Raw genomic sequence first — 23,584 nt, 5'->3', positions numbered from 1 at the left:
TTATCACGTCAAGTTCGCCCCTCGGCAGCCACAGGCTACAACCGCTAACACTTCCGGTGACTCGTTTCCTCGGACTTCTACCAGGCTTCCTGAGCCGAGGCCACTGTGTGGGGCAAGGAGGAGGCAGCGATGGGCCGGAGTGGATGGCTCCCACGTCCCTTCCCGATCTGCCCTCCATCCCTGGAATCTAAAGAAAAGGGGGGCTTCATTCATCACCAGGCGCCCTGCAGCACGTAGCACGGGGCCTGTCACAGAGTGGGTGCTCAATAGATACTTGGTAAACAGTGGATTCTCAGGAGCCCCTGGAAGGCGTCTCCATCAACCAGCCACTGTGCTTAGAAGTCCTCCATCAGCCCCTCCTCTGGGTAAAAAATTCCTATGAATATAGAGAAGGTTCTTTTAGCACAACCTTCTCCTCCTCCAGTAATCAGAGGAGAGTGGCAATTGGGGGTACACGTTAGGCCAGGCCAGGGAGGGCCCTTCCTTCCAGGCCACGTGGATACCAGCCAGAGATGCCAACCAAGGACATGTGGCCGAGTGCCGAGTCATTTCCTCTAAAATGCCCATTGCCTGCTGGAAGGAAAGGCTTTAACTGGTCATTCTCAGCCAGGAAAGAAGCCCCAGTGCCCAAAGTGGTGTGTGTGGGACTTTGCCAAAGCACTCTAGAAATTCCAACACCCACCCCCGCCTGGGTGTTGCACAGTGAACAGCGTGGAGGTAGCAAACCAGGTTGAGAATCACTGTATTAAACCTTAGCACCTTCTCACCCAGCGATTCCCACAAAAATAACTGTGAATAAAAATAATCCAGGGGCGCTGGTTAAGATGCAGCCTGAGTCTTCACGTACATGCGTATCTGAGTCAGGGGTGTGAGATAGGGGCCTGGAATCTGCGTTATTAAGATGCATCCTGCCGGTACAGATGGCTGGGCCATCCTTCGAGGAACCCGCTTCTACTTCATCGCACAGGGGCCTTTGGGAGGAGAGGGGGTGCTCAGAAGCCTGTTGGGAGAAGCAGGTGGAGAGGAAGCGTGGGCCCAGGATTCCTGAGAGCTGTGACCAAGGGCAGATGGTCCCACTTAACTTTGCTAAGGGCCGGTCCAGCTGCCACCATGGAAGGCAACATGATTGATGGGGCCTGGACATGTCCAGCCGCCTCAAGATCCCCATTCGTGCCAGCCAGCAAGTACATTCGCCTCTGCCTGCACTTCCCCCCATAGCCTCACCTGGTCCTGCAGCAGACAGGAAGAGGGCGGCCAACTGCACTTCACTGGCAGAGAAACTGAGGCAGGCACAGGGCATATGGAGATGGTTTGCACCAGGAAGGCAGGGGCAAAAGAATTACGGCGGACTGAGTGCCTGTTGCGTGCCATCCATCCCCATCAGCATTTCTCACACACTTGTTCGTGGCCTCCCCCACTCCACCACTGAGGGGCCTAAGTTAAGCAACTTGACCAAAGTCAGACACAGTTAGGGGCCAGGGGACACTGGCTTTTGAGTCCAAATTTGCCTCACTCCCCAGCCCATACTCTTTGTAGAAAAATGGTCACCTGCCCGGATAACACCAATTCTGTCCCTCCAGGGGGACCCTGCCCCTTCTCGGTGGGGCTCATAGCTGGATGAACTCAGACCGTGGAGTGGCTCTCCACTCTGCCACCTGCCAGAGGCTGGTCCCACACACTCCTCCCCTTTCTCCAGCGGGCATCCCGGGGTTCCCCAACTCAGTGCTTTGGAGGCTGGGCCTTCCACCCCACTTCTTCCCAGACTCTCCAAGAGCCAGCACCTGCAGGGCCAAAAGCTGTGAGCTGATCCTCCAAAAAGCCACACCCACAGAAGGTCAAGAGGCCAGAGGGAGAGGTCAGCCCCCTTCTGTCCCCACTCCCAGTGAACACAGGGGTATACCTTTGATGTCAAAAGGGCACAGGGTCAGGGGTCAGGATATCCACTCTCATTCCCAGACCCTTGACTTCCTGAAGCCTCAGTTTCCCCGGATGTAAACAGATGACAATACTCTCTTGCTCCTCAAGTGAAGGACTTATGAAATGATGGCTCAGTGTCTGTACTTTAATACCCGTATCATTACATAATCACTTTGTGATGCAGCTACCTCTGGCATAGAAGTCACTCTGTGCCTATTTAAGAACTAATCCCCTTAAGCATTCCCAGAAATGAGAAACCCACTGTGTTAGGCTTCCAGGCTTTCCTGGCCTTCCCTTGGCCTCTGATTCTTGGAAGGTTGATTTTTTTCTCCTACCGGGTTCCCAGATCATCCTTAGGGAGCCCCCAGGCTGGTTCATTCCTATTGTAACCACTGAGGCTTGGCCACCTCTCCCCGCCCCCGCCCCCGTAACTCTGGGAAACGAGGTTTTACCTGTGTTTCCAGCTCTGCTCGGACCCTTCAAGCTTCATAGGGGTGGAGAGGAAGAGGCAGAGGAGGGGGTGCGTGGAAGCTTCAAAAAAGTCAGAACACCTGGGTTCTACTCCCAGCTCTGCTACAAGCCAGCAGTCACTGTGGGTAAGTCATTGTGCCTGAGCTTTAATCTCCTCGCCCGAACATGGTAACGGTATGCCCTGTCTACACCATGGGGTAATGTAAGGGATCAAAGCGATGGCAGCTGGAAACGGTCTTGATATAGTCATGCCGACTATCACCACCCAGTGCAGAACTTACCACAAAACAGTGTATGGTTCTCCATCATTTCTCACCAGTGAGTCTTGTCTCTCAAGGGAAGGGAGAAGAGAAAGCCAACCCTGTCGAGCACCTCTGATCTGTCATGTTCTATGCTGGAAGGGGCCTCCCCATAATGCTGTGAGGTTGGAATTAGCCCCATTTCCCAGATGAGGAGACTGAGGTTCAAAAAGTTCAGATGATCCATCAGGATGTAGCAGCTGGATGTGATGAGAAAGAGCCTCCTCTCTCTTCTCTCTGTTCCCCCCACCTCTTTCAGTGGGTTATGGTGGAGGGAGGGACACAGGCTTGGGGCTCTCCTCATTCAGACTCATGGAGGGGACCCAGTCAAGAAGATAAGCATTTCTGATATGTCGGAAGCCAGGCAGTAAACAGGATTTTCTGTCCAGGCCCAGGGCTCTCTGGAGACACACCTGTATAAGCAGCAGCCATTCCCAACAGAGCTCTGTTCCCGGAAAGTTCTGGGCTGGGCTGCCGAGATTCGTTTGGTTATCTGACCATGTGGGAGGCTTGAGCAGGTGGGCAGGCCACGCCCTGCCTCCCCACTTCTGCCTCATCCATCATCACGGGGCAGGTGTCTTCTGCCCAGGCCATGTCTGCCCTCCCCCCTTGGGACCAGTCTGTGGTCAAGGTTCTCACCCATCCTATCCCCATGGGGAGAGCGGGGCGAGTTCCTCAAACTACTCACTAACCAAGTGAGGGACTGACTCCGGGTTACGGAGAGTGTGTGCTTGTATGTGACCCGAGAGGAATTGTGAACAGCAATGACCTTGGGCCACTGAGGATGTACATGCGCTACCAGCGTGTGAGCAACACACGTTGCTCACACACATTCCTAGGAGCGTGGCTGTGTGTCCTGCTAGATGGGGGTGGAGGGGGATGCCCCGAGTCCCGTGATCACTTCTCCGGGTGTGTCTGTGTGTGTCCTGTTAGGCAGGTGTGTATCGGGGGGTGAACGGCACCCGCAACCAACTCTGTGTGGGTACATAACGTTTGCGGATGTGTCCTGCAGGTGTGAGCCAGCGGACGCTTCTGCCAAGCGTCTGCACACGCTTCTGTGTGCTTAGAGTGACTTGGCAGCCCCGCGTGTGTCCTGTGGGAGGGAACGGAACCCCACAAGGGCTGGGACAAGCGGGAACGTGCGAGTGTGCGTCCTGCGGCTCCCTGCTCAGCCTCCCGGCGGTCCTGCCCCGTGTGCGCGAGTGGAAGGCGCCCGGGGCCCGCGGGTGTGCGCGCGCCGGTGCCAGTGCGAGTGAGTGCGGCGCCGTTCGCTCGCTCCGCTCCGCGCCCGCCCGCGCAGCCCGCACACTCACACTGCTTGGTTGCTGCCGGGTGACGCGGGCTGGGCCCGCCCCCCGCCTGCCGGCCCCTGGCACTCACTCGCCGGCCGCCGCCGAGCAGGCAGCAGCCGCGTCAGGGCCGTCCGGGGGGCGCCGCCGGCGATGCCCGCAGCCCTCGCCGCGCCCCGCCGGGCCTGCTGAGCCGCCCCCCACCCCCCGGGCCGGGGCCGCGCCGGGCCGGGCCGGGCCGCGCCCGGGCGGGGCCGCGCTGCCTGCATGACCCTCCGGCGGCGCGGGGAGAAGGCGACCATCAGCATCCAGGAGCATATGGCCATCGACGTGTGCCCCGGCCCCATCCGGCCCATCAAGCAGATCTCCGACTACTTCCCCCGCTTCCCGCGGGGCCTGCCCCCGGACGCCGGGCCCCGCGCCGCTGCGCCCCCGGACGCCCCCGCGCGCCCCGCCGCGGCCAGCGCGGGCCGCCGCAGCCCCTCCGACGGCGCCCGCGACGACGACGAGGATGTCGACCAGCTCTTCGGAGCCTACGGCGCCAGCCCGGGCCCTAGCCCCGGCCCCAGCCCGGCTCGGCCGCCCGCCAAGCCGCCCGAGGACGAGCCGGACGCCGACGGCTACGAATCCGACGACTGCAGTAAGTTTCCAACTCGCCGACTTCCCGCCCCCTCCCCCGGCCCGGCCTCTCGCTCGCTCCCCGACCTCGCGGGTGCCCCGGCCCCCTGCGGTCTCCCCTTTCGCCGGCATCCACCCCCGCCGGTGGCGGCCCCTCGCCCGCTCCGTGCGCTCTCCGCGCGCCCTACAGAGGCAGCCCCGAACCCCTCCCTGACCCGCACTGGAGAGGTGGGAAGTTTGGGGGCGCCCCCTGGGGGTGTCCCATTTCCGGGGCCCGGTTCTCGGAGCCCGCGCCGCGCCCCCTCTCGGCCCGCTGGCGGGGAGCTCCGGCGCGGGCGGCGGCTTTTGTTCCGGGGAAGGGCGGAGCTGCGCCCCGGGGAGACACCAGTTGCTGCCTGCCGCGCGGTCCTCCCCGCTTGGGAACCCGTTGCGGGGCCGGCCCCGCAGCCGAGGGGCCGGGCTGGGGCGGGAGGTGGAGGGGCCCGGGGCCGGGCCGGCCTCCCGAGTGGGCCCGGCGGCCCGCAGAGCGCGGCGGCTTCGCTGGCGCCCGGGCCGAGCACCAAAGGACCGCGGGGCCGCTTGTCCTTTGGAAAAACCTTGGCGGTTCTTCCTCCTGTGTCCGTGGACCCCGCCGCGGAGCTCTCCCGGGCCGCCGACCTTCGCCCACCTGTTACGCCCGCTTTCCACCGCCAGGAAGGGTCACCCAGCACGCGCCTCCTCCTCCCGGGGCTGAGCCTCGAGCCCCAGGGAGTGGGCAAGCGCGGGGGTCCCCGGGCCGAGGCCCGGCCGGCGGGAGCTCCTCGCCTTTCCCGTCTCTGACGGTGCCTGCCGCGCCCGACCCGGGACCTTAGGGGAAACCGAGGTGGAAGAGGTCGCCGCCTGGTTCGGAAGGGGTTGGCACGAGACCGGGGTGGGGCTGGGGGGCAGCGCTGCTCGCTAGGGTCCCCAGCCGAGCTGTAGCCCCAGTCGCGTCACTGTGAGACCTGCCACACCAGCCCTGCCAGGGATGTGGACCTTTCCAAGCAGGGGTCGCTCGCAGGCTTCGCCAAGGCCCGCTCAGCTGAGTCCCCCCACAACCGCGTGCTGCGCCCGCGAAGGTGGCTGCGCCTGGTTTGGGTGCTCACAAGGGCCTAGGGCCGGCGGCCTGGAGTTTCTCCAAGCATAAAATGTGCCTCTGGAAGCTGAATGTGGAGGTCGTCAGCACCACTGGGGGAGGTGGCCCACCGCTCATTGTCCTACCTAGGGAGGCCCTGGAGGAGAGAGCTGGAGGAGGCCCCACCTCCATCCTCCAAGGGGAGGAAAGTGCTAGGTACTTTCAGTGGGCCTGGACCGCAGCACTCTGGTCGGAACCTGGTGTATTGAGGCCTTGCTGTGGGGCATGGACGTGGGAAGCAGTCCTCTCCGCCCCCCCCCCCCCACTTCCTTGCCAGCTTGAGGAAATTGGGTCGTGGGAGTTGATTGTCCTCGGGGCTGTGCCCTGGATCTTCCCCACCCTCAGCTCCTGGCACCCTGGGCAAATCGCAACCCCTTACTTGCCATGCATCTGGGAAGGACCTAACTGGGACCCAAGTCACCCCTTTGGATGCCATGAATCCAAAGCCACCTCCAGAAGAAGGGTTAGGGAACCTGTTGCCCTTCCAACATCTTTCCTGCTGTGCCAAGGGAGTGAGCTGGCAGGGCAGGGCTTCCCCATGAACTTCAGGGAACCCTCCTGGTGCCGCCAAGGGCCCTCTGGATGACAGACTGTTATGAGGTGAGAAATCTTGTCATTTTTTTGGGCTCTCCCTAAGCCCCCAGGCAAGGTGGCCCAAAAGTCCCAAACTCAGGCCAGCTGCCTCATCTCCAGTCCATCAACTCAGCAGCCTGTCACTGAGCACTGTCCCAGCAGCAGAGAGTGGGGCAAAGGGAAACAGGACGGGGTCATGGGAACCAGGGAGCTCACGTGTCCCAGCAGGGGACAGACTCAGTTGAGGTGGGCAATGCGAGGCCATCCTGAACACAGCCTTGCCAGCCTGAACTGTGGGCTGGCCACACCCATGACACCAGGCAGTCTGTTGAAAAGAGCTAAGGAGGAGGGCATATGGCTGAGCCACGGCCAGCTTGGGCCCCCTTGTCCCCTTCCAGGAGCAGCCCACCCCAGACTTGGATCCCATCAGTGGCCGAGCAAACATCCTAGGCATGGGAACACAGAAAACTCGGCTCCTTCCTGTGGTGGGACCAGGCTGGGGGTGGAATCGCTCTTCAGCAGATACCCCAGGCCGAGGCCCTCTCTCAGCCCTACCAGCCAGATCCCTAGAATAAGCCTAAGTGATTCAAGCCAGATGGTTCATTAGGGCTTTAGCCAGGGTTATGCTATTTGCTGCCCTAATTATTGGATTATCTCTGTTCTAACAAAAAGAAATTAGGGCGGTTGCTCTGTTGTCCAAGGCTGAGAATGAAGTGCTGTGTATTTATTCAGCCTTTCCCCCTCTTCTCTTTAAAGCCCATCCTTTATTAAGGCACCTCCAGGCACAAGCACAAAATTCACATGTTCCAAACTGATCTAATAGGGGGCGATGGTGGGGAGAAAACGCAGTGCACGTTGGAGTTACAATCGCCCTTCCTCCCACGGGTCCGAGGTGTGGCCTGGCCAAGCTGGGCTGGGCTGCCTGCTGCCCTGGAGAAGGGCCCCGGGCCCCGCCCTCTGCATGTGCTTCTCCCCTGCCGACGCCCTCCCACCCACTCTCCACCTGGGAGACCCAGGCCCTTCTTCAAAACTATAAAGACTAGAATGTCCAGGTTGCAAGTAACAGCAAACTCAAAGTGCCTTAAACAGTGAGGACAGTTGAGATCGTGGGACCCGCAGGTAGGTTTACGCAGTGTCCCATCAGCAACCTTGGAGGTGATGGTTCTGCCCCCCTTTCCACTCGGCCATGCTCTTCTCTTCGTAGGCTGACCTCCCTCCCGGTGCAAGGCGGCCGCTTCAGGTCCAGGTGTCACATGTAACAAGAAGATCCTAAATTTGACAAGGGCGAGTTTCCTTGCCCGTATCTCGGTTCGAGGGTGAGGACAGCTCTCCCAGAGTCCCCAGGAGACCTGTCCTTCTGTCTCATTGGCCAGAATTGCATCACATGCCCGTGCTCACACCTGCCCCTGCATGATTCGCCCTGGTCTGGGTCAGGAGCGATGCCCCTGGAGGCCTGGAGCGAGGATGCAGTGGAGGAATCGCTGTCCCGAAGGCCCTCAGCTGGCAGCGTTTCCTGGTCCCTGCTGGCTGTGACTCCCCTTCCTTTGAGCCCAGTCATGTCCTGCTCGCACCATATTTCTATGGATTCAACGTTACAAGACCAACTGTACGGCCGGCACTGTGCTGAGATTCACGAATGCCCGAGACACAATCTCTGACATGAGGGATTTCACGGAAACCGAGATGCACAAGTAGCCCCGCAGTGACAACAGGGAGGCAGGAACCCGAACGAGAAACGCTAGCATGCACAGAGTTTACCCACAGAGAAGGCTCTGCTCTGAGGCTGGGAGAAGGGAAGAAGCAGGCTGGCAGAGTGGAAGGAGAAAAGAGAGATGCTCCTGGCAGAGGGAGTGCCGTGTGCACAGGTAGAGAGGGGTAGGAAACACAGCCCGGCACAGGTGCCTGTCAAGTGGCTCAGGACAAGGTGGTCATATCACAGAGGGCCTTCAGTGCTACACCAAGGAGGTTAAACTGAGTCCAGGAGGCAGTGGTGAACCTTTGAATAATTTAAAGCAGGAGAATGATTAGACTTATAAAGGTCCTAAAGTTCTAATCCTCTGCCCCAGAGCTGCTGGGAAACAGAGACTATGGCTCATTCTTCTTTCTACTTCCTGAAGTTCTTGGCTCAGTGCCTCAGTTTTCCCAACTAGGAAATGCTTTCAACTCGGGCTTGACCATTTTTCTGTGGTTCTTGCAATAGTTTTTTTTTTTTAATTTATTTATTTTTGAGAGACAGAGTGCACGCAGGGGAGGGGCAGAGAGAGAGAGGAGACAGATCCAAAGTAGGCTCCAGGCTCTGAGCTGTCAGCACAGAGCCTGACATGGGGCTCTAACCCACAAACCGTGAAATCATGACCTGAGCCAAAGTCAGACGCTCAACTGACTGAGCCACCCAGGTGCCCCTTGCCATAGTTTTTTAAAACTATTTGAGAGGCTGACATTTTTCTTCAAAAAGAAAAAAAAAAAAAAGAACAACCAGGGCAGATTTCCTATCCCCAAGGGTGTACGGGTGAGGAAAGTCCAGGTGCAAACCAAGGTCAAAATGATGCTGTCAGTCTCCATCAGCAGAGCAAAGGGATGTTTGGCCTTAGAGGAACTGACAGGGGCTTGAGCCTGATTTTCTCTGAATTAGCCCCATTAAAGCTCTATAATTATCGACAGGCGGGTGACAACTCTCAAGGGCCCATTAGTGACCAACCCTCATTATTTTTCCAAGGATGTAAACTTTAGCCAGGACACGTGATTTGAGTGGGTGGAGGGCAGGACCCAGCGGCTCACACAGACGAGCACCTTCACCTGCCCTTAGGGCCCTCCTCACCTGCACCGTGAGCCGGCTCCTGGACGGCAGCCCAGCCCTCCCTCGTCCCCGAGAGCGACTTGGCTTTTCTCTCTCTGTTTCTCTGTTGCGTCCTCCTAAGGTTTCAGCCACGCAAAGTGGCAGACAGAAAAATTGGGGGAAACCATTAGGCTTTAATTTTTTTTTTAACGTTTATTTTATTTTTGAGACAGAGAGAGCATGAATGGGGGAGAGGCATAGAGAGAGGGAGACACAGAATCTGAGACAGGCTCCAGGCTCTGAGCTGTCAGCACAGAGCCCGACGCGGGGCTCGAACTCACGGACCGCGAGATCATGACCTGAGCCGAGGTCAGATGCTTAACCGACTGAGCCACCCAGGCGCCCCACCACTAGGTTTTAAGAAAGGAACTATCAGGATGGAAGTGAAGAGGCCTGGATTCTGCTTCCAATTCTGCTGTGCAACCCTGACCAGGTCATCTCCCCTCTCTGAGCCTCATTTCCCTGAATGGGAAATGAAGACTTTGGACGATAAGATCCCTGCCCAAGAGATCTCCACCACCAGCAAGTTTCTACCAATGGTGACCACGCTTCTATTTACAAACTATTCTTTTTATAAAAAAAACATTTATTTATTTATTGTGAGAGAGAGAGAAAAAGAGTGCATGTGAGCAGGGGAGCGGCAGAGAGAAAGGGAGAGAGAACCCAAGCAGGCTTGACTCGGGGCTCAATCCCACAAACCCTGAGACCACGACCTGAGCCGAAATCAAGAGTCGGACGTTTAACCGACTGAGCCACCCAGGCGCCCCTAAAAACTATTATTTCTTACAAAGCTTCCGTTGGAGTTCAAAAAAATTCATCAATCCTGCAGCCGTGGGGGAGGGGGGACCGCACTGGGTGCGCTGTTCCTTCCTGGGAATTGATAACAGGTGCTGGTTTCCCCGGGCAGCGTCAGCTGTCCCTAAACAGGGATGTCTGGAGAGCCGGTGAAAGGGGCTCTTCTCTTCTGGACCTAAGTTCCCCAGTGGGGAGCAGGTAGCCCCACCGTCTGGCTGGCTGTCCTTCTCTGAGAGTGAGCAACGGGCAGAGATCGTGGGGTGTGCATTTTAACACGTGGGCATCACACCCAATCCCCGCTCCCTTGAACAGCTGGAGAGCAAGTTGGTTGGAACGGACCGGCCATGTGGATTGAACATCTGCTCCCTGCCGGTGTCACCGGCATGGCTGAGGCAATGGTCCCTCCTCTCTGGAAGCTCATGTCTGGCGGGAGACTGGACCTGGGGAGGCCTGAACCGAACAGCAGACTGATTTCCTGTCACGTAGAGCCAACAGCGTTGGAGAATATTCTAAAAGCAGGGACCTGGAGAATCCGGGGCCCGTGGCTGTGTGCGCTGTTACAGGCGTGGTGATACGAACCTCGCTCACAGCACCCCCACCCGCCCAGCTGCACAGATGGGAGCCAGGATCCAGGCCGCAGCCAGATACAGTTAGCGCTGAAGCACACGGACTCTACTGACGAAAGCACCTTAGGCGCCACTCAAGCCCTGTTGACTCATAGTTTGGACACAATTCTAGTATAGATTCTCCCCTGGTTTCGTGGAACAGACAGGGGACTATTGAAAAGGAGGGAGAGCTGTGTGTGCCACCAAAGGCAAGTATTCTAAGAGGAGTTTCAGGCTGATGGCCAAGGAGGAGGCAGAAAAACGAAGAAAACGGTATCTGTGGCCATTTGTATATCCTGTCCACAAAGGCCGGGAGGGGAGTGATCCAGTTTGGAACGAGTTCATTCCAGAAGGCGTCTCGGAGGGGCAAGTACAGTTATCTAGAAAGATCGCCAAAATAGATCTGCTCTTTCTATAATTACATACTGAGCATTTCCGGTCCCCCAGGGGCTGTGTTAAGGCACAATGCTGTGAGGTGGGCTCTGTTGTGTCTCCATTTTGCACATGAGGAAACTGAGGCACAGAGAGGCAAGAAAAGCTATCTAAAGTCACACTGCAAAGAAGCACAGTACAGCCAGGACTTGAACCCGAGGTCCGGCGTCAGAGGGCGCCCCTCCCAGGCAAGGACAGAGACTGGGCTGGGTGCCTTGCCCTGTGTTAGGAGCTAGGGGGCAAGACAAATGCGACTCAGTGCCATCACCTCAAAATGAAGGGCAGCTGCACACGCATGGCCCTTAAGTTGCCCGTTTCTCTGCCAAGCCAAACTTAGCCATGCCCCGGCCCCTGCACGAGCCCAGGGGTCTGCAGGCATACGGTCCCTGTGGATCCACTCCACTCTGCCACCATAGTGCCAAAGCAGCCGTGGACAAGATGTGAAGAGATGAGCCTGGCTGGACTAGGCCAGTGGGCCATAGTTCGATCTAGAACCGTGTTGGGTGCCGCTGGCCGGAAGAACAGAGCCCCGCCCTCCCCCTAGCCTCACTCCACCCACTCAGCCCCCCGGCCCCCGGTCGGCCTGTGGTTGGAATGCCTTTCCCCCAGCGCCACTGTGTACGGCCAACCCCTAATCATCTTATATGGCTCAGGTGAAGCATCACCTCCTCCAGGGAGCCTTCCCTGGTGGCCCCAGTTCACATCCTTAGACCCCTATTGCTCCTCGCTCACCAGACTCTGTTAGGGTAGATTCTTTCCATCTGTTTCTCCTATTAAGCTCCGCTTTCCTTGGGGCAGGAGCACCGCCTTATTGATACCCTCATCCCTAGAAACCAGCTTATCGTAATACTGTTTGGTAAAGAATGAATGAATGAATGAATGAATGAATAGCGTGCCAGTTGACCGGCCCATGTCTGGGTTTCTAAAGACATCCTGTGAATTTGCATCTTACTGTCCAGAGACTCACCCCTGGAGGCCTGCTGCTCACCCACAACCCCCGCTTTCGTGCCAGGAGCCACGTCAACACGGGAGGCCACAGCTGCTGTGTGTGATTGTCCCCCAGGGTTGCAGCTGCACCCAATTATTGCCAAATGCTCTGCCCAGCCCTAGAGAGTTGCCTGCTGCCTTTAAAAGGCTTGCAGCTCAGCAGCGCGAGGACCTAGGTGGCTCCTTACTCCTGCGCAGGGCCCCCCAGCGGACCAGAGAGACGGGGGAGCTGCGGCCCCAGGTGTTGCTGGGGGGGGGGGGGTCAGCCAGTCAGCCTGGCCGGGACCCACAGCCTCTCAAAGCCGTGTCTCCTCTGACTTCTCCCACAGTCCTCGTGACCCTTCACGGGTGAGAGAAACTGACGCACAGAGCCAAGACTGACAGTTGCACGAGGACGGCAGGAGGACAGGAACCTTTAGCTGAGTGCCCTGTACCCTGGGCACACTGGGCCCAACGCCGGACCAGCCCCAGGCCCAGCACCACAGCACGGGGGTCTGGGCTGTGGGGCCTGCCACCTGGGTTTGACTCCTGGGCCGCTACTCGTGGTGACCGGGGCTGACGTAGCCTCACTGAACCTCGGCTCCTCTGTCGTCCGGAATGTGAGGAGGACATTGCTCGCTTCCTAGGGCTGGTGGGGCTAAGAGGCTGGGTGGAGAGATTGGATGCAGTAGGTTCTTGGTCGATGGCAGTCACTGTGGGCACCTGGTCCCACCACCCAGGGGTGGATGATGCTCTGCCACTGTGTGGCCAGTGCGTGACCCGAGCCCCCTGTCCGCAGCTGCCCTGGGCACGCTGGACTTCAGCCTGCTCTACGACCAGGAGAACAACGCCCTGCACTGCACCATCAGCAAGGCCAAGGTAGGCCCCCGCTGGCTCCCGCGGTCCCCGGGGTCTGGGGCCCTGGCTGGAGTTGGTGGGCGGGGGCGGCTGAGATCCAGAGGCCCATCCTCCCCACTGTTTCCTGACTGGGCCCTGTGGCACCTGCATCGTGGGTGCAGGGCAGGGAGGGAATTCTGGCCTAAATCCTCTCCGCTGCCCCAGAAGGCCTTGCCGGGCCAGGCACTCAGGGAATGAGTAGAACAAGGAAGCAGAAAGCGAATGAGAGAAGGAAGGCACAGGTTGGGGGCGGAGCTGGGGAGGGGCTGTGGAGGGAAGGAGGGGAAGCGGAGAGATGACAGGTATGTCCTGCTAGACCGAGAGGGTTTGAATTGGTTGCCTGTGGCCCCTGAAGTTCCCAACACCTGGGCAACCCGATGAGTGGGTGGGCACCCATGCCCTGCTCCAGGCAGGGGATTCATCTCCCGTGGGCTCAGCGCCCAGCCTTGCTCTCCGGTCTCTGGGTTGGGGCTGGGGGTGTCTCCCGCCTCCGGCTGGCAGGCATCAGCTCTCTTCTTAGCCATGCTGTTCCCTCCACCCCCCGCATCGATTCCTCTGGGAGGAAGGTGCCAAAGTTGATGTTCTCCCGCAAGGTAAGGGTGGTAGTACAGCCTAGTGGGACTCCCAGTAGAACCGTGGAGGGGCCTGGGCCCAGACCCCTCCCTCAGTCCCAGCCCGGGAGCTCCTCTGCCCCTCAGCACCTTCACCCGTGGCTCTGCCCACCCCGAGGGACAGGCTGCCTGTCTCAGCTGTCACCTGGCCTGAGCCAGCACCCTTGGACTGCCATGCAGGGGGAGTAGTGTCCACTTTGGGCCCGGGGCCCTGATTGGACACCTAGAAGCCCGCATGTGCCATCCTGGCCCCGACCCCCCTCGGGAGCTGCCCGGGCTGAGATGCAGGGGCTCCAGACCTGCCCTTAGGAAAGGAGCTGAGAACCTGGTGATCCGCAGCCATGCCAACGTGGGGTGCCAGCTGCAGGGCCCGGGCAGGTCCCTTTCCCCCTCCTTCCACCCAGCTTTGTAGAGGTGGTCCGGGCTTGGGAACTGGGAGCAGGCACCTGCTGCCAGGCCACTCTGGTCAGAGCCACCTAGTCTCTTCTCCCTCCCAGATACCAGCCCCTCCTGTGCCGTGTGCCCTGCCTTCTCTACCAGGGGGGAGAGGGGTGATTGGAAGCCCTGACCTCTAATCTCAGCCCCCCTCCTCCCCAGCTCTCCAACCCAAACCGGGGGGGTGGGGGTGAGAGCCTCCATCCTCCTTGGAGGTGGGCCTGGTCGTGAACGGCCGTTCATCTGTGATGCCACGGGTTGCGAGCTCAGCCCCACACAGGCCACGGCTGCCTCCCTCCATGCCCAGGTGCCACCGCGGAAGAAAAAAAATACAATTTCCAGAAACCAGAGCAGTCATGAGGTCTGCTAAGACCCTGTCCGCTTATGGTTCCATTGGTTCCCTGGCTGTGCACACTTGACTGAAGGCTCAAAGTTAGCGAGGGATGCCATCTTGTGGAAGGACCCTCCAGGGCCAGCCAGGACGTGTGGCCTCCTTGGATTCAGGCAGGCAGGGAGCGGTGGCAAATCTGGAGCAAAACCGAACCTGGTCTCCAGGACCCAGAACGTTTTCCCGTGGGAAAGAGGGAAGCCTATAGATGAGCAGATAGAGGGTCACGTGGGCAGAGGGTCAGTGAGGGAAGCCGTGGGTTCGGGGAGCAGGAGAAGAGGCATCCGGAAGAAGGAAGGGCCTCACCAAAGCAGGATAATGAGGCCCTCATTCAGAGAAGGGTGAGTCACCTGGCCTCCATGATCTGGAGGAGAGAAAAGCTGGTCTGACAAAGACTGCCCGTGACGCCTGCCCTGGGCCAGGACGTGTAGGGGGAGGGGCAATTGCTCTGGCGCTGAGCCATCCTCCCAGTTCTGAGGGCGTGGGCTCAGGGGTCTCTGCAAAGAGGGTGGTGAGGGGACCCAGCCAGGAGGCCTGGGCAGGAGGGATGCCTGCCGACCCCGTGCCCCGAGGCCCTGGCTGCTCTGTGTCTCCAGCTCCCGCTTCACACCTTTGGCTATACCCCCTCCACTCAGGGCCTGAAGCCGATGGACCACAACGGGCTGGCGGACCCCTACGTCAAGCTGCATCTGCTGCCAGGAGCCAGTAAGGTGAGGGGGTCCACCCCAAGGCTGCCAGCCGGCTCCCCCTGCTGCGACAGGGGCCCACGCTGGGCTTGGAGCACCCAGTGAGGCGTAGAGCTCCCCTGCCCCCTCACAGCCCAAGCAAGTTGATGGGACCTCAGTCACTTCCCTCCACCCAGAGCCCCCAGTCAGCCCCACAGCTTCGTGGTGCACCTAGGAAAAGGGAACTCTTTCTGGAAAAGACTTGCTATTAAGCCCAAAGCTCAAGGTGACCCTCCGCACTAGATAGAAGGTCTAGACTTTCTTACGTCTTACAGTTCAGTGTCTTGTTCTTAATTTCATGGGAGAGAGGGTTAGATCATCTTTTCAGAGTTGGCTGTGGGACCCACAGACTTTTCAGGGGCAGGCTGTGTGGACCCCATTGCTGGGGGGGGGTGGGGAGGTTGACAGGAGACTAGCTCTGCTTCTAAGAGGACACCAGCGGGAGGCTGGGGCACACGGGACACGGGGCACCAGAGCACAAGCAGCAGAGCCCGAGGGCTGGTGGTCTCGTCCTGGCCTCTGCTCTAAGAAACCAAGAGTTTGGAAAGGACTTCCTGGCCTTCAAGTGGCCTGCTAGGAAGAGACTGTGATGGAAATGCCCTCCGGGGGAGAGGGCTGCCCTCGCCCCTGACTCTTCCCAGGCCAACTAAGCAGGGAAGAGGCTGAAGAGCCATGGGCTGCTAGGGCCCGAGTTGGGTCTGAGGCCCAAACCCCCTACGCCAGCGTGTAAGGGCTGAGGCTCCCCACCAGTCCAGGAGGGCCACCTGGCAGAGGCGATTAGTCTCTATTCAGGAAAGCAGGGCTGCAGGGAAAACAGCAGTGGCCAACCACCTGTGCCTGGAGGCGCTGGGCCACCACTCCAGGCCTCAGTGTCCTCCTGTTACAGGTAGGGCCTTGTGACCAGGGGAATGTCCCCAACTCAGAAGCGCGATGGCTGTGAGTCCCTAGACTCACAGGAGCTAGAATCAGCGGTACCAGGAGGCTGAGTCGTAAGGACCTTCCCACACACACAGGAGCTCCCGCGTAGGGCAGTGTTTTATAAAAAGCCGTCGCCTGATCAAGAAGGCTCCTGAAAACCATGCTGAGAAAGAGGTATTATTATGCCCTATTTTGCAGTGGGAACTTGACGCTCCCAGGGGGCGAGTAACCTGCTGGGCTCCACAGAGCTTGGGCAAGGACAGCTGGGATTGGAGCCCAGGCCCGCCTGACCTCCTAGCCTGGCTGCGGTGGCCAACCTCAGGGGGAGCCCGTCATGGGGCTGAGTCCCAGGTGGGCAGGACAGATAAGGAGTATAAAAGAACCAAGAGCTATGGGAAGCAGAGGGAGGAGTGGAGGCGATGGGGCAGCCCGGACCCGCCGCCCCACGGGCATTTTCTAGGAGATGGTGTTCCAGGTACAGGGAAGGGCCTGACCGAGGCAAGGAGGTGGGTGGGAGAGAAGCCGGCCCTGTCGCCAGGCTTCTCGGCAGCCCAGTGCCAGCACCTCCTGCAAAAACACAAGCTCGGGGCCTGGATGCCGGGAGCCCCCGTTTTAGTTTCCTAGGGCTGCCCTAGCCATTTGCCACCGACTTCCTCGCTTGCAGCACGCATTTCTTCTCCCCCAGGGCTGCAGCTCCCATGGGGGTGACACCCAGCGTGGCAGGGCTGCAGGAGAGGCCATTTCCACCCTTTTCCAGCAGCAAGAGGCTGCCCGCCCTCCATTCCTCCCTCCACCTCCCACACCGGCGTCCGCCTGTGACTTCTTCCCTCCTCGAGTGTTGTTCCCCCTGCCTCCCCCTGCCTCCCCCTGCCTCCCCCTGCCTCCCCCTGCCTCCCCCTGCCTCCCCCTGCCTCCCCCTGCCTCCCCCTGCCTCCCCCTGCCTCCCCCTGCCTCCCCCTGCCTCCCCCTGCCTCCCCCTGCCTCCCCCTGCCTCCCCCTGCCTCCCCCTGCCTCCCCCTGCCTCCCCCTGCCTCCCCCTGCCTCCCCCTGCCTCCCCCTGCCTCCCCCTGCCTCCCCCTGCCTCCCCCTGCCTCCCCCTGCCTCCCCCTGCCTCCCCCTGCCTCCCCCTGCCTCCCCCTGCCTCCCCCTGCCTCCCCCTGCCTCCCCCTGCCTCCCCCTGCCTCCCCCTGCCTCCCCCTGCCTCCCCCTGCCTCCCCCTGCCTCCCCCTGCCTCCCCCTGCCTCCCCCTGCCTCCCCCTGCCTCCCCCTGCCTCCCCCTGCCTCCCCCTGCCTCCCCCTGCCTCCCCCTGCCTCCCCCTGCCTCCCCCTGCCTCCCCCTGCCTCCCCCTGCCTCCCCCTGCCTCCCCCTGCCTCCCCCTGCCTCCCCCTGCCTCCCCCTGCCTCCCCCTGCCTCCCCCTGCCTCCCCCTGCCTCCCCCTTCTGCTTTCAAGGGCCCTGTAATCACATTGCATTGAGCCTGCCCGGATCACCTGGAAAATCTCCATGTTTTATTTTTTATTTCTAAAGCTTATTTTTTGAGAGAGAGCTTGTGTGTGCACATGCACACATGAGAAGGGGAGGGGCAGAGAGAGGAGGAGGGAGAATCTCAAGCAGGCTCCGCGATGTCCTCACAGAGCCCAGAGTGGGGCTTGACCCCACAAACCGTGAGGTCATGACCTCCCCCCACTGAGCCACCCAGGCGCCCCAACCTCCATGTTTTAGCCAGCCAATTTAACAGCCTTCTTCCCCTAGGCCTACTCAGTGTTGGGGACCCAGCAGGCCTGGACTCCCTGACACTCACAGCCTCGTTTCTGCTCTCACCAGGCAAATAAACTTCGAACGAAAACTCTCCGAAACACTCTGAACCCCACATGGAATGAGACCCTCACTTACTACGGGATCACAGACGAAGACATGATCCGGAAGACCCTGCGGTGGGTGAGGGCCCCAGGCCCCTTCCTCACCCACGCCCTGCCCCAGCCTCCCCCTCGGGCTGGCCCTGCCGCCCACGTCCCCAACCACCCTGCACATCCCTACGACTTTGAAAGCGAACGGAGAGCACCGCCCACCTGGCCCCCACCTCATATCTGAAGAGCTGGCTTCTTGTCCTCCAGGATCTCCGTGTGTGACGAGGACAAATTCCGCCACAATGAGTTCATCGGGGAGACGCGCGTGCCCCTGAAGAAGCTGAAGCCCAATCACACTAAGACATTCAGCATCTGCCTGGAGAAGCAGCTGCCGGTGAGTGGGGGATGGGGCTCCACAGGCTATCTGGGCTCCCCCCCCTGCTTGGCAGCTCAGGGCCAGTGGCATTTATTGAGCACCTACTATGTGCCTGACCTGGCTTCAGGTGCTGGGGAAGCAGACAAAAATCCCAGCCTTCGTGGAGCTTGGACAGGAGCCGGATTCAAAACGAGGGGAGTTACCCAAACAGAGCCTAGGTTAGACAGTGCTCAGGGTCACAAAGGAAAGCACGAGTGGTCAGTGGTTTAGATGGAGGTTTGGGGAATATTCCTGGCAGAGGGAATAGCAGGTGCTGGGTCTGTTAGAGGCACAAGCAAGAGGCTCGCTGCGTGGATCAGGGAGAACAATGGGACTGGGTCCTAGGAGGGGAGATCAGAGGTTGGTGGGGGAGGGAGCTGGGAGGGACTCCTCACCGTGAGCGAGATGGGCCGGCGTGGGGGGTGGGGGCGGGGGGGGGGGAGATGCCACGCAGGGGCTAAAGCCTCTGTTTTAACAGGCTCCCGGGGCGCAGGCTCCCGGGCGCAGGCTCAGAGGGAGAGGGGCTGAGGGTGGGGAGAGCCGTGGGGGGATGAGTATGACCCAGTGGCGGGGCGGGTGGGGTGCACAGGGGAGGGAGGAGTGGGTGTGCTGGTAGATCAAGCATCCCTGACGTGGGGGGGTCGAGCGCCTGGAAAGATCAGAGGTCACTGTGATGTGGAGGGCCATGGGAAGAGCCGCTGGGGATGCTCCGGGAGCACGACAGGCGTGAGGTGCCTGTGAGACACCTAGAGGAGCCTAAAATTAATCCTTTCCTAGAAATGGTCAAAACCAACTTTGCCCCCTGCTGTCCGCTGCAGCTGAGCCCTCCCAACCTCTGTCCATCTGTGTCTCCCTTTCACTCTCCTCCCTCACCACCCCCCCAATCCCCTTCCCAGCTCTTGGAGGCCTGTCCTTCACCCTGTTCAGAAGAGCTGGTGGGAGGCATTGGCCAGGGGGCCCCAGGACCCTGAGACCCTCCAGCAGCCTAGTGTTGAGGGCACAACCCTCCTTTTAAGGCATTTTCCCCCCAGAGGCCTGGGCAAGGGGAAGGCTCGTCCCTGGTAGGGCCCGGGCCCTGGGACAAATGCTCCGTGCAGGCTCGCCCTAGTCCAGCCCTGGAAAAAAAAGTCAGCCCGAGGCCAAGATCCCAACTCTGCCTTTTTGCATAACCTGATCAAATTTTATTCCCTCGTCACATTCTTTCCAACTCCTAGACATTTGAATGATGGATGGATATAACCTTTTTTATTTGATTACGAGTCACTAGCCCAAACCCACTTTTTCCGAATGATCTATGTCACTTCTAAAAGGCAACATCAACCCCTAGTATGGCTGTGTTCCTGAATTGTGAACCCTGGCATGACAAACCGCTGTGTGGGGATGGGAGCGCGCAGGGATGTGGGTGCGTGTGCAAGTGCGTGTGGGCACGTTCTCAAGTAGGTGGAGCACATGCGTGTGTTCACGCACGTGGATGCGTGAGAGTACGCGCGTGCCTGTGCTTGGGGCGTGATCAGGGTGTCGCCAAGCCTCGCTTGGATTTGCTAGTCGCTCGCTGGTCCGGTCTCAGGCACGCGGTAACCAAGGAATGCGGTTTAAGATCAGTGCTCTGGCAGTAAAGACACGCTTTGATGGCACATCTTAGGTTTTACGTGGTCTGTGAACATTATTCGTTCTCAGTAAGTACTGAACAATACCCGATCCAATGGTCTTCCTATGAAACAACCCAGTGTATAATGAACCCCGCCCCCCCCCAAAAGCAGCTGAAAATCTGCTTATCTATATCATTTCATGTTCACACCGTCACCCAAACTAGCACAAGTCCTCTGTTTACTGAGCCCATCACACACAAAGCACCAGGCCCGAGTGGCAGACGGTTAAAACCCCCGGGCCTGGTCTGGGCCGTTAATAATGGCCGTCCAGCACTGTGTCGAGAAAGATGCTGAGGCCTCTTCTGAGCTTAGAGTAAGTTCGGTGGCCAATTAGTCCTGTCTGCTCTGGGTGTGGGAGTTAGAGGAGGTGGCCCTTCCCTCACCTCACAGGAGTCCCATCTCCGGAGAGGTGTAGGCATGAACCCTTGCCAATGAGGAGCCACACGGGACGTCACTTGAGTGACAGGCAGAGGACCGTCGTGGGCAAAGGGATGTGGCTGGGACTTCAGTGAGAGGAGCCTACCAGAGAGGCCCAAGGAGGGACCCTGGGGCCTCTAGCTGGGTGTGTCCAGGTGGATGGAGGGTGGGGAGAAGAAGTTCCAGAAGAGCGGGAGCCGGACAGTGGGAACCGTGCTCTCAGGAGGGTGGGGAGTGGAAACCCTCAGGATAGTCGGGGCGGGGGTGGGGGGGCAGATGGGGAGACCTACGGTTGAGGTCTGATCCCTGAGGCAGCCCCGGGCAGGGGCCAGGGCAAAGGAAGGGACCCCTGTTCCGCTTGGGGTCGGGAATATGTCGAAGCTGTATGTGGGCTCTCCCCAAGGGGGCTGCCCCCTGCACCCTGAAGGCTCCAGGAAGTACCTTTGGGGGGGCTGAGGCCAGGGTGACCCCTCCCCACCCACTGGGCCAGCGGACCGCTTCAGTAGCCCCTGGCTGCGGGAGAGAGTGGGAGCGCGTGAGGACGGCCAGGTGACTGCCTGCCCCACAGGTGGACAAGACAGAAGACAAGTCCCTGGAGGAGCGGGGCCGCATCCTGATCTCCCTCAAGTACAGCTCGCAGAAGCAGGGCCTGCTGGTCGGCATCGTGCGCTGTGCACACCTGGCCGCCATGGACGCCAACGGCTACTCGGACCCCTACGTGAAGACGTGAGTGAACGGCCCGGGCCAGCCGTCTCCTTCCCCCTTCACCTCACGGGACGGGAGCGCGGCGTGGCAAGCGCTAGAGCGTCTCCCGAGGCAGGGTGGGCGCCGCACCCCCAGGAGCGTGTTCTCTTCTTGGCCACTCTGTGGGTTAAGTCTGACCAGCCCCGTCTCCCAGATGAGGAAGCCGAGGCCTGGAGAATCTGAATGGCTTCCCGGGTCACGCAGAGAGAGCGTGGTTGTCTCCTGACACCCCATTCGGGCTTGCCCTTGACTGCGGCCTCAGGAGGGGCCGTTAGCAGGTTGGAGGAGGGGCCGGGCCTGGCACGGGCATGGAGATCCAGAGCAGGAGCTCTGCCGGGACTTTGGGCTGCCCGTGTGTGCCCAGCCCCGTGCTGGTGCCACAGGTGCCCGTCAGGGTCCACCCCGCCCTGCCAGGGGGCCCATGGCGGTGCTGGAGAGAAACCCTAACTCGGGGCGGGGGGGGCGTGCAAGGCCATCATGCACCTGTGCCAGGCTATGCAGTGACCCTAGCTTGGAGGGGAAGGCAGGAGCTGGTGGCCCTGCAGACAGGGAGGAAGCGGGACACACAGCGAGCACTGTCCGTGCTTTGGGCCTGCTACAAATAAATGATGGACGTTTGCTTTCACAGTGAGAATTTCTGGAAGGGTGGGACGCGGGCAGGAATTTGGCTCAGCAGAGGGGAGGCATTCCTGTTTAGGCAGAGGAATAGAGGAGCTAAACCTAGAAGAGGGATGAGCCTGGCCTGAGGGGACAGTGAGGAGCCCCAAGGGCCGTGGGGTGCCTTGACACCATAGGGAGGCCAGGCCTGCCACAGGCACAACTCTGGGGCCGCCTACCATTCCCATCGGCCTCCGTTCTATTTCTGTCACTTTTAAGGTCCTATTATAGGGATGCCTGGCTAGCTCAGCCAGTGAAGCGTGTGACTCTTGATCTTAGGGTTGTGAGTTCGAGCCCCACGTTGGATGTAGGGATTACTTTTAAAGGTTTTAGGGGCGCCTGGGTGACTCAGTTGGTTAAGCATCCCACTGTTGATTTCGGCTCAGGTCATGCGTGATCTCATGTTTCATGGGATCGAGCCCCGCTTTGGGCTCTGTGCTGACACAGGGGAGGCAGCTTGGGATATTCTCTCCTCCCCCTCTCTCCTCCCCCCTCTCTCCTCCCCCCTCTCTCCTCCCCCCTCTCTCCTCCCCCCTCTCTCCTCCCCCCTCTCTCCTCCCCCCTCTCTCCTCCCCCCTCTCTCCTCCCCCCTCTCTCCTCCCCCCTCTCTCCTCCCCCCTCTCTCCTCCCCCCTCTCTCCTCCCCCCTCTCTCCTCCCCCCTCTCTCCTCCCCCCTCTCTCCTCCCCCCTCTCTCCTCCCCCCTCTCTCCTCCCCCCTCTCTCCTCCCCCCTCTCTCCTCCCCCCTCTCTCCTCCCCCCTCTCTCCTCCCCCCTCTCTCCTCCCCCCTCTCCTCCCCCCTCTCTCCTCCCCCCTCTCTCCTCCCCCCTCTCTCCTCCCCCCTCTCTCCTCCCCCCCCCTCTCTCCTCCCCCCTCTCTCCTCCCCCCTCTCTCCTCCCCCCTCTCTCCTCCCCCCTCTCTCCTCCCCCCTCTCTCCTCCCCCCTCTCTCCTCCCCCCTCTCTCCTCCCCCCTCTCTCCTCCCCCCTCTCTCCTCCCCCCTCTCTCCTCCCCCCTCTCTCCTCCCCCCTCTCTCCTCCCCCCTCTCTCCTCCCCCCTCTCTCCTCCCCCCTCTCTCCTCCCCCCTCTCTCCTCCCCCCTCTCTCCTCCCCCCTCTCTCCTCCCCCCTCTCTCCTCCCCCCTCTCTCCTCCCCCCTCTCTCCTCCCCCCTCTCTCCTCCCCCCTCTCTCCTCCCCCCTCTCTCCTCCCCCCTCTCTCCTCCCCCCTCTCTCCTCCCCCCTCTCTCCTCCCCCCTCTCTCCTCCCCCCTCTCTCCTCCCCCCTCTCTCCTCCCCCCTCTCTCCTCCCCCCTCTCTCCTCCCCCCTCTCTCCTCCCCCCTCTCTCCTCCCCCCTCTCTCCTCCCCCCTCTCTCCTCCCCCCTCTCTCCTCCCCCCTCTCTCCTCCCCCCTCTCTCCTCCCCCCTCTCTCCTCCCCCCTCTCTCCTCCCCCCTCTCTCCTCCCCCCTCTCTCCTCCCCCCTCTCTCCTCCCCCCTCTCTCCTCCCCCCTCTCTCCTCCCCCCTCTCTCCTCCCCCCTCTCTCCTCCCCCACATAGTCTCTTGCTCTCAAAAATAAGCAAGTAAAATGGGGCACCTGGGTGGCTCAGTCAGTTAAGCATCCGACTTCGGCTCAGGTCATGATCTCGCGGTTCGTGAGTTCAAGCCCCACGTTGGGCTCTGTGCTGACGGCTCAGAGCCTGGAGCCTGCTTTGGATTCTGTGTCTGCCCCTCCCCTGCTCATGCTCTGTCTCTGTCTCAAAAATAAATAAAACATTAAAAAAAAAAAGTAAGCTTAGGTTAAAAAAAACTAAGATTTTAAAGTAAGTAGGATTTTATTTATTATAAAATGTGGTACAGCTACTCTAGGAAACCATCTGCGGTTCCTCAGAAGTTAAACATGGAGTCACCACGTGATCCAGCAAGTCCCCTCGAGA

At 60.1% G+C, this 23,584-nt stretch overlaps 1 protein-coding gene across 2 annotated transcripts in view; it reads left to right on the top strand.

Annotated features, from left to right (window-relative positions):
• The first annotated feature begins 4,243 nt into the window (after nucleotides 1–4,243).
• DOC2B (double C2 domain beta) overlaps nucleotides 4,244–23,584 on the top strand; it is a 33,641-nt gene continuing 14,300 nt past the window's right edge. For both annotated transcript variants that reach the window (XR_006210942.1, XM_042965380.1), the window contains exons 1-6: nucleotides 4,244–4,616; nucleotides 12,754–12,833; nucleotides 14,921–14,995; nucleotides 17,753–17,862; nucleotides 18,043–18,169; nucleotides 20,825–20,982. Coding sequence is in view for 1 of the 2 variants with exons in the window: in XM_042965380.1 (XP_042821314.1) it covers nucleotides 4,244–4,616; nucleotides 12,754–12,833; nucleotides 14,921–14,995; nucleotides 17,753–17,862; nucleotides 18,043–18,169; nucleotides 20,825–20,982 (923 nt within the window). In the remaining variant the exon portion in view is untranslated. The remainder of the gene's footprint in view (nucleotides 4,617–12,753; nucleotides 12,834–14,920; nucleotides 14,996–17,752; nucleotides 17,863–18,042; nucleotides 18,170–20,824; nucleotides 20,983–23,584) is intronic.

This window comes from Panthera tigris, chromosome E1, assembly GCF_018350195.1.
Source record: "Panthera tigris isolate Pti1 chromosome E1, P.tigris_Pti1_mat1.1, whole genome shotgun sequence".
NCBI classification, from domain to species: Eukaryota; Metazoa; Chordata; class Mammalia; order Carnivora; family Felidae; genus Panthera; species Panthera tigris.
Note: the sequence above shows the minus strand (reverse complement) of the source record. Positions and strands in the feature narration are given on the sequence as shown.